This window comes from Bos grunniens, chromosome 11 (genome assembly GCF_055505025.1).
Source record: "Bos grunniens cultivar Pamir isolate PY7600 chromosome 11, Bosgru_T2T1.0, whole genome shotgun sequence".
In the NCBI taxonomy this organism is placed as follows: Eukaryota; Metazoa; Chordata; class Mammalia; order Artiodactyla; family Bovidae; genus Bos; species Bos grunniens.
The window spans coordinates 15,568,564-15,579,326 of record NC_141175.1 but is presented as its reverse complement, the minus strand read 5'-3'; the positions used below and the strand labels follow the sequence as shown (position 1 = coordinate 15,579,326).

At 38.5% G+C, this 10,763-nt stretch overlaps 1 protein-coding gene across 1 annotated transcript; it reads right to left on the bottom strand.

The window, feature by feature from the left end:
- Nucleotides 1-2,144: 2,144 nt before the first annotated feature.
- On the bottom strand, nt 2,145-7,492 carry LOC147362654 (N-acetyllactosaminide alpha-1,3-galactosyltransferase-like; the record flags this gene model as incomplete). The annotated part of the gene is made up of 2 exons (XM_086328362.1): nt 2,145-3,190; nt 7,341-7,492. Coding segments are annotated over 2 exons (846 nt in total), but the record flags the coding sequence as incomplete, so codon positions are not given.
- Between the last annotated feature and the right edge of the window lie 3,271 nt (nt 7,493-10,763).

Genomic DNA, 10,763 nt, shown 5'->3' with positions numbered 1-10,763 from the left:
TTATAAAAAATATATATATGAAGTTGGCTTTAAAAAATAGGGTCTTTTTTTGCAAAGTAATAGGTTATAAAAATGAAAATTAAAGGAGTAATAGAGGACTTAAAAATTAAAAAAAATTAATTTAAAGAATGATAATAGTAAAAATATATCTAGGACTTTCTCTGGCGTTGTTGTGGACAGTGTGGGGTCAGTTCATTTTCAGATAGTTCCTTGATCTGGCTTATACTTCCCAAGATCTATAGGCCCCTTTCTATGTAGTAGGTGCTAACTACAGGGTTTTAATCTATTGCACCTGTCACTTCCAGGGTGGTTCCCTCTGTTTTAACTTCTTCTGTTAGCTGGTCTCTTCAGAGTCTAATTTCCGCCCTGACCCAAGGGGGCGGTGGTGGACACTTTTTAAGGCTCACTTGTTCAGTCGTGCTGTGGGGAGGGAGGGACGCTGCAAACAAATAACACTGGCATGTGCTCGCAGTGTCTCGGCCACACTGGGTTTGCCCCCGCTCACGGCGTGTGTGCTTTCCCTGTCTATACTGCTTAGGCTCTAGATTGCTCTGCAGGGAACTGTCTGAGGCAGGGCCTGGGCTGCATGCACCTCCCAGGTCTAAGCCGCTCAGGTTCAGGTACTCAGGTAGTCCTCAGAGGCGCAGACTTGGTTGGGCCTGCATTTTGTGCCCTTCCCAGGTCCGAACCACTCAGGTGACCAGGTGTTTGGCGAGCACAGTCGCTGCGACTTATCATCTCCCCCATCCCTGCCGCTCGGTTTTCTGGGTGTACAACTGACGCACTTTCTCAGGGGAATGTCAACCATCCAGAATCCCAAGAAGTCTTGGTTAGCAACCAAGCCTACATGCAGTGTGGTAGACGATGCCTCTCTGGGGCCGTGATTGCCCCCTTCTGGCTTGGACTGCCCTCGCCTGCCTGTCTCTGGCGGGGGATGGGCTGGTCAGCAGCCGGCTAGCTCTGGTCAGTCTTTTGTTAGCTGTGAGCGGGCCTGGCAGTGTTTTAGTTTAGGGCTTTTCGCCGGGTAGCTATCCCACAGTCTGGTTTATTAGTTAGTTCCCTCAGATTGCCCTCCGGGCATTCAGACCCAGTCTGCACTCTAAGCGATGCAGCCCTCGCCTCCCTGCCCACCCCCGCTTGCTAGTGGCGGAAGCAGGCGTCTGCGCTGCTTCTCCGCTGGGAGTTACCATTGGGCATGTAATCTGTGGGGCTTAATTATTTATTTATTTTTCCTCCCAGTTGTGTTGCCCTCTGAGGTTCCAAGGCTTGCCACAGACTCGCCAGTGAGAGTGTTTCCTGGTGTTTGGAAACTTCTCTCTTTTTTAAGACTCCCTTCCCTGAACGGATCTCCATCCCTACCTCTTTTGTCTCTCTTTTTATCTTTTATATTTTTTCCTACCTCCTTTTGAAGACAATGGGCTGCTTTTCTGGGTGCCTGATGTCCTCTGCCAGCATTCAGAAGTTGTTTTGTGGAATTTACTCAGCATTCAAATGTTCTTTTGATGAATTTGTGGGGGAGAAAGTGGTCTCCCCGTCCTATTCCTCTGCCATCTTAGGACCGCCCCCCCAAGTGATAGATTTTCAAAAGGAGAATATAGGAAGAGTTTCAATTTTCTCTCTATATTTAAAATTTCCTTATTAGTTTTTACAACAGATAGCTTTGTAGTTTTAAAACACATTTTGAACTTATGGCTGCAGGTGGGAAGGAAGGGCAGAAGGGATAGTTAGGGAATTTGGGATGGACATGTACACTCTGTTATATTAAACATAGATAACCAACAATGACCTACTGTACAGCACATGGAACTTTGCTCAATGTTATGTGGGAGCCTGGATGGGAGGGGAGTTTAGGAGAGAATGGATACATCTATTTGTATGACTGAGTCCCTTCACCGTTCACCTGAAACTATCACAACATTGTTAATAGGCTACACCCCAATACAAACTAAAAAGTTAAAAAGAAAAAAAAAACAGTTTTGAATAACCCAGTTTTCTAAGTAACTGTGTGCCCATCTGGTGGCAGCTTTAATGTCCTCAAAATTTTACATAGAGAGTAGATTAGTATAGTAGCACCAATTTCCCTTATCCATACCCCTAGATTATCCCTTTCCTTAAGCAATATAAGAAATATATATCTAGCTGGATCAGTGGAAATATTTCAGATTTTATTTTCTCCTGAAAGATTCTATTTTGTCCAATGTGATCCAAAAATATACTTCCTCAAAATTCACACAAGATATGAGAACACTATATTTCCATCTGATGTCAATATATTCATTCTGTTACTGCTATATCCTATGTTATATGATTCAAGAAGAAAGGTGATGAAAAGTATGACTATAACTGTGTTGGTGAGTTTGTCATTTTATTAGTGATTATTTTTATGGTGCTAAAATTTGTCAATTTTAATTAATTTTAACTAATTTTAACTAATTTTTTAAAGACAAGACAAAATGATGCTTTTAAATTCAGCAACACAAAGGAAGGACTATAAAATTACACTGACTGTCTAAGAAAGTCATAATTTTTAATAGCCCAAAAGATTTTGAAAGTGGTACGCTCAATTCTATTAGGACCAAGATGATCCCAGCAGTATTCTGGTGACAAGATTTTAGTGGGTTTATGGAGGAAAAAATACTTGTTCAAGTGACTTTCATCATGCCACACTGCCTCAATGTTATTTTTCTTGTCGTTCATGATTCCTCTGAAGCACTCCTTAGCAATATTGAGAACCTGAATGGGAGTACCGCCAAATACAGCAGCATGGTAATAAAAGTCCCCCTTACCAATAGGTATATATGCTTCTGATAACTGACTCCTCTCATAAGGTAACTCTGTAAGACTTGCCTTATACCAATGAGCATGTAACTGACCTACAGACTCCCCCAGAGTCTCCAGTCCATATTTTTTTACAAAGATTTGATCCACATCCATGCAGAAGAGGAAGTCAACTTCATATTGGATGTGATCCACAACATGTTCACTGATGGTCTTCATGCGCATCATACTGATGTCTTGCCATCTCTTCTCTTGCTTTATTTCAAAAACTTTCAGCGTTCGGAGGGGAGACAGCTGTACCCAAGGCACCTTAGAGAAGTTATCTGTCAGGATGTAAATGATGACTTTCTGGTCAACCATAAAATATTTATCAGCTGATGCTATAAATGTGTGCAAATAATGGTCAATGTATCTGTGAAGTAAATAAGAAGCAATTAAGTTCATCTTCTTGTATGTTAGTGAAACACATACTATTTAAATTACACTTACTGTAGTTTTATCAAAAAATGCTACTAAGGAACCAAACACTAGATATGCTTCTTGAGTTGTATTTAAGTAGTGTAAAAGTGAAATTGTCTGCCTTTCCTCTACATGGTGAGGTTTTATGGATCATAGGAGAAAAGAGGAATTTCTCATGGGAGGGAATGAAACTTGGTGAGATCAGAAAACTGAACCGTGCCCAGCACAAAACAAAAGCCTGAATTTTCAGGGTTATCAGAGCAGCTGGGACTTGCTTTAGAGGCTGTAGGCAAGAAAGGTCATAGGTCATTGCAAGAGCAGTTATTGATGCCTGTGGCTTACTTAGAGTAGTTAGTTTTGCATAAAAAGTCAGAGGTGACATGCTTTGTGCCCACTGTCAGCACTGCGGTTATTATTTTGCCCTATGCCCTTTAATATGGTGCTAAGATTGCTGGGCTGAAGGCAAACCTTCTCATTTCCAATCTCTCCAGCCAGTTAAGGATTCTTATAGTAATAAATAGGCTCAGGTAAATTCAAAAAAGGAAAGGTAATATATGTGACTTGTTCAAATGAGCTTACATGGTCATTAGAAATAAGTTCTGTATATTGGTCAGAGTCTTAAGAAATACAACAGATGGAGTCAGGAGAAAACTCTAGTTTGGAGTATCTAAAATTATTAGGTACATTATGAAAAAATATCACTTAAAATATTATATTGAGCTGGAAGCTAGCAACTCAAATCCAAAGTCCATATTTATCCATATTTCTTTTATGGTTAGTGCTTTTGTGTCATACTTTAGGAATCTTTGCCCCCTCAAAGTAGTGAAAATACTCTCCTATATATTTTTATAGTAGCTTTATTGTTTTATCTTTCATATTTAAGCCTATTATCGATTTGAGTTAAATTTTGTGTATGATGTGGTATGGGGCTGTTTTGTGTCAGTCTCCACCTATTGACAGTGATGTTATCGGCTAGGAGTGCCTGGGGGCACTCACTGGAGTCCCTACTACTTGTGGTAAGACATCCCTACTTCCCACCAGACATCACCAGAGCCTATATTATGGCTGGACCAGTCTTTGTCATTCTTATTATAATCTCAAGGAGCACCTCAACAACAACCATAGGGAACTTTGAGAAAATAAGCTTTATTAATCACAAATCCTAGAGGATACGTGGCATGCCTGGGGCCACACAGTGAGGTCACAAGTTAGAAGTGGTGGGAGAGAGAGAAAGAGAGAAACACAAAGCACCTAGGGTTCTGCCTTTACTGGGTTGAGGGTGGGGTGCCTAGGGTTTTGCAAGTTCACTCTATTGATAAGTTTTAAACTTAAAAGCGGAAGTTAAAGCAAGGGAGGGGGAAAAACGGGGTCATGCAAGTGGTCATTTGTGTAGATCAGATCACTCAGGACTTTCTAAAAGGAAGATTTCATGGGTATGGTGACTTGGCTCTTTATCTAGTTGTTTAGCTAGTAAGCAATATTTTTATTTGAGATGGATGTCTTTAAAGTGGATATCTCAGGGGATTCCCTGGTGGTCCAGTGGTTATGACTCTGCCCTTTTATGGCACAGGGCCCAAGTTTTCTCCCTGGTCAGGGAACTAAGATCCCACAAGCTGTACAATGTGGCCAATGAATAAATAAATAAAATGGATGTCTCAGCAATCAATCAAAAGCTTAATATCAGGCATGTACAATTAAAAAAAAAACTTACTGTCACTACAATGGCAAACATTTTTTCCCCCAATTTTTAAAATGTTTTCTATGTTGGAATGCTATTAGACTTACTATGCTGGATCTTAGCAAGGCCTGCTTCCCAGTTGGTGCTAGTGGTAAAGAACCTGCCTGCCAATACAGGAGACTTAAGAGATGTTGGTTCAGTCCCTAGATTGGGAAGATCCCCTGGAGAAAGAAATGGCAACCCACTCCAGTATTCTTGCCTGGAAAATCCCATGGACAGAGGAACCTGGCAGGCTACAGTCTATAGGGTCGCAAAGAGTCAGACACAACTGAAGCTTAGCATAGCATTAGATTTACAGAAAAGTTGCAGATATATTACAGAGTTCCCACATATTCTCTACCCACCTTCCCCTAATAGTAATATATAACCATAGTACATTTGTCAAAACTAGGAAATTATCAGTGGTAAAATACTATTAGCTAATCCACAGATTTTATGTGATTTTCATCAGCTTCTTCCCTAATGACCTTTTCAGTTTCCAGGATCCAATCCAGAACACACACTGCATTCAGTCACTAGTCTCTTCTAGTCTCCCTAGTCTCTTCCACTCTGTCAATTTCTCTTCTTTTTGGTCATGACCCTGACCATGTATTTTGTAAAATGGCCTTCAGTTTGTGTTTCTCTGATTTTTTTCTTAGGTGAAGTTAATTTTAAGCAGTCAGACTTATCAGTATTTTCCTTTATGATTAGTAGTTTCCATGTCTTGATTAATAAATCCTTTTCTATCTTGAGTTCATGAGATATAGTTTTTCTTTTAACTACTGGTCTTCAAACTACCTAGTAATTGATGTTTGTATGTTTGTACATGATATGCTATAGAGGTACAATTTCAGGTTTCCTGTGTTGACATTTTCTCCAACATCATTTATGGAAGTCTTTCCCTACAGGTCTACAGTGCTATTGTCAATAAATAGAAAGTCTTTAAAATTTGTATGGCATTTTTCCATTTTATTTTATTGGCTTAATTGTTCATTCCTGTAGCAGATATTCATGTTGAAAATTTCCATATAGATACTTTAAATCTATCCTCCTAGTTTCAGTCCAATCTATACTCCTAATTTCAGAGGAAATTGATGCTATTTATTCCTGAGCTTTCAGAGGTTCTTTAAAACAGAGTGGGGGTTTCATGGTGAGGTTACTGAGGCTGTGGTTTCAGTGCCCCTTCCCTTATACAGTACACCCTTCCAAGACCCTGTATTCTATTCAGGAGGGTGTAGGAAGGAACCAGAAACTCCATCTGTGTCCTGAAGGTAGAAGCACTGCCCCGAATGGGGTCACTCCCCAGGATCTTGTTACAGATGCTGGGGCAGCAACTTGAAGAGACCACAGTGAGTCTCGGGAGGAGGTCATGGGAAAGTTCTTCAGTAAGGAGTCTTCCCTTCCTCCTCCCTTTCTTCCTCTTTCTGTGTTCTTTTTATTAAACAATAAATTACTATCAATATTTAATAGCAAGTTGCTATAAAGCTGATAACTTTATCATTTTAATGAGTGATAAGTATTGTTCAACTTAATACTTTTTTTTGGTATGATTTTGATATCAAGGCAGAATTTGCTTCATAAAATGATTTGGGATGTGTTCCTGTCTAGTCTCTTTTCTGAAAAAGATTGTGTAGAATTGATGTTAATTTTTCTTTAAGTATTCGGTAGAATTCTCTGATGAAACTATCTGCGCCTGAGGACTTTGAAAGTTGAAAGTACTTTCTTTGTGACCCCATGGACTATATCTAGTCCATGGAATTCTCCAGGCCAGAATACTGAAGTGAGTAGCTGTTCCCTTCTCGAGGGGACTGTCCTAACCCAGGGATCGAACCCAGGTCTTCTGCATTGCAAGCAGATTCTTTACTAGCTGAGCCACCAGCTAGCAAAATTTTTTAAATTATGAATTCTATTTCCTCAATAGATATAGGGTTATTCAAATGATCTGTTTCATGTTGGGTGAATTGTTGTTGTTTGTACTTTTTAAGGTCCATGTCCTCTAAATTGTCAGATATGTAGAGAATGTTATCGTGGTTCCTGATTATCCTTTTAAAGTCTACAAGGTCTGAGATGATATATCCTGTTTCTTTCCTGACATTTATAATTTGCATTAATTTTTTTTTCTTGGCTAGTCTTCCTGGGTGATTATGGATTTTATTGGGGGTTTTTTTCCCCCAAAGAACCACATTTTTGTTTCATTGATTTTTCTCTAAGACTTTTCTGTTTTCAATTTCATGGATTTCTGCTCTCACCTTTATTACTCCCTTATTTCTGCTTTCTTTGGTTTTATTTTTTTCTATTTTTTCTAAATTCTTGAGGTATATTATTGATAATCTCGCATTTTCTAAAATAAAACACTTGAATATAAAGGTCATTCAGCAATACCTACCTTCCCACAGCAAACACAGTTAACCCCACAGTAATTTTATGATTTGCGTAATAATTTTCCAGCACCACTTCATCATAAGTGCCATGCCACACAACGGGAGCTGCCCAACTGGTAGTTGTTATGTTTGAGTGATTTATGGCACTGTAAGGAAGATATAAGAATTATGAGCAAAATACTTTTAATAAAATTGTAGTAGATATTGCTAATGTATAAAGCCTATGTCTGATTGCAGTATTTCCTTATTCTAACCCAGAGCCTTGATGGCACGATAAACTGAAGAAATAGTTTATCAGAAATGGCTCAGTTCAGTTCAGTTCAGTCACTCAGTCATGTCCAACTCTTTGCAACCCCATGAACCACAGCACACCAGACCTCCCTGTCCATCACCAACTCCCGGAGTTCACCCAAAGTCATGTCCATTGAGTCAGTGATGCCATCCAACCATATTATCCTCTGTCATCCCCTTCTCCTTCTGCCCTCAGTCTTTTCCAGCATCAGGGTCTTTTCAAATGAGTTAGCTCTTTGCATCAGGCAGCCAAAGTATTGGAGTTTCAACTTCAACATCAGTCCTTCCAATGAACACCCAGGACTGATCTCCTTTAGGATGGACTGGTTGGATCTCTGTGCAGTCCAAGGGACTTGCAAGAGTCTTCTCCAACACCACAGTTCAAAAGCATCAATTCTTCGGTGCTCAGCTTTCTTCACAGTCCAACTCTCACATCCATACATGACTACTGGAAAAACCATAGCCTTGACTAGACGGACCTATGTTGACAAAGTAATGTCTCTGCTTTTTAATATGCTGTCTAAGTTGGTCATAACTTTCCTTCCAAGGGGTAAGCATCTTTTAATTTCATGGCTGCATCATTAGGGTGAGATGATTACAAAAGTACATGTACTGATTATATTATTGTTCCAAGATCTTTGAGGATGCATAGTTGAAATGTCACCCAAAGCCCAAAGTAACAATTTCTCTTACAGTTGGACAAGATCTACCGTCTTAAGCTATGGACACTGATTCTTTTCAGAAGCAATATTTTAAAAAACGAACTTCCCAGTTTTCATAATCTGAAATGCTGCCAGTGTTAACATTGCTGCATACTGTCAGAATCAACTTTGTCAGAACTTTGGAAGATAGCCAAAGATTTAGAGCAACCAAGCAAAAGTTATCTCAAAAAGAAAAAAAAAAAAAGACTCAATATGGTAGGACTAGAAAACCTTTGAGGTATTCTAACCCAGCCTTGCACCAATGCTCTTCCTAGTATAACAATGGCATTGAAAAGACAAAACCATGTTATGTTCTCAGTGTGGGTATCTGACTCAGAGAGTAGAAGAGTGAATCTAATTCCCAGCGATTGTGTTTATCTTTTTAAGCTACCTGAGAGTTCCTTGAAGGATTGACTCATAGTGCTTTTTTTCTTGTACTTAACATTCTCTAAGAATTGAATGGGAGGGTATTCCTTGAAAAAAAGTTGTAAAAGAACAAGCCCCTTTCACCTGAGTCAAAAGATTTCAGTTAAACACTATATATGCTGAAAGTCTGGGGAGGAAACATTTGAAAGACAGTTCTTTGGGAAGTAAGGGCTTTGACAAGATCCCATGGGTCAATCAGACACACACAGAACAAGGAACTGAGAAATCCATGCACATGTTCAGGGCAGAACGAATGTTCAGAAAAGACCTGTGAAGATCCTAGGCTTTTACCTCTGACTGGTATTTAGGCTCAAGGCCCACAAGAAGTGAAAGCTAAGGCAGAGTTATAAGCAACTGGGCTGTGTTGAAGAGGGGCCCAAACACAGAGCCAGTCTTTAAAGAATGTAATCATCTTCTTCTCTTTGTTTTGTTTTCCTTTTTTTTCTGTTTTTTTCTTCTTCTCCTTCTCCTCCTCCTCCTCCTTAATTTCCTTTTCCTCCTCCTTCTGCCCTCTAACACCTCTATCTCTCAGGTTTTAGGCACTTTAAGGAAATCTCTGTCAAACAACTCACTGGCTACAACCTAAGAGTAGCTCAGAGACTTCTGAGACCAAACCAGACAAAAAATACAGTCTTTAAAAAAAATAGTTTAGAAAAGCCACTAAACAAACAACCATAAAAAAAGAAAGATCTCATATTAATAATCTCACCTTCCACCTTAAGGGGAAAGGAGGGAAAACTAGAAAAAAAGGGAAAAACAAAACCAAACAAACAACCAATAGCAAATAAGAACAACAAACTCTGAGGAGGCAAAAGTATCTGATTTCCAGAGAAAATATAATACTCAAAATGTCTAGTTTTTAACCAAAATTTAAGAGTTATCCAAATAAAGAAGAATGCACAGCCCATTCACAAGAAAACAAATAAATGAGAACTGTCCAGGCATTGACTGAGTTTTTCTAAAAAGACTTTAAATCAACCATTTAAAATATGCTTAAAGTGCTAAAGGAAGCCATGGGCAAAGAACTAAAGGAAACCAGAAGAACATTGTCTTAACAAATAGAGAATATTAATAAAGATACAAATTATAAAAAACAAATGAAATAGAAATACTGAAGTTGAGACGTGTATAGCTGAAAGGAAAAAATTCACTTTAGGATGTCAACAGAAGATTTGAGCAGGCAAAAGAATGAATCAGACACACACAGAACACTTTATCTAACAACAGAATGCCTGTCCTTCTCAAATACACATGCAATATTCTCCAGGATAAATCTCACGTTAGAACATAAGACAAATCTCAATAACCTTAAAGTGACTGGAAACATACAAACTATCTTTTCCAATGATAATGGAATGAAATTAGAAATCAGTAACAGAAATGAGTCTAGAACATTCATAAACACCTGGAAATTAAACAACCCACCTAGACAACCAATGAGCCAAAGGAAAAAAATCATAAGGGAAAAAAAAACAAAAACAAAAAACTCCAAAATCATGAGGAAATTAGAAAATAAATTGAGATCAATAAAAATGAAGATACAACATGCTAAAACTTACGGGAGACAGTGAAAATCAGTACTCAGAAGGAAATGTATAGCTGTAAACATCCATGTTTTAAAAAAGAAAGATCTCATATTAATAACCTCACGTTCTACCTTAAGGGGAAAAAAGGGGAAGACTGGAAAAAAGAGGGAAAAACAAAGCCAACAGAAAGAAGAAATAATAAAGACTGGAGTAGAGAGAACTGAATAGAGAAAAAAATGATGGAATGAAACCAAAAGCCAATTCTTTGCAAAGATAAATGAAATTGGCATACCTTTAATTAAACTGACCAGGAAAAAATCAGAGATGACTCAAATTATTAAAATCAAGAACGGAAATGGGGACATTATTATAGACCTTATAGATGAAATGGATAAATTTCTAGAAATACACAAACTACTAAAACTGGTTCAAGAAGAACTAGAAAAACTTATAGACCTATAACAAGTAAAGGTAATTGAAAATC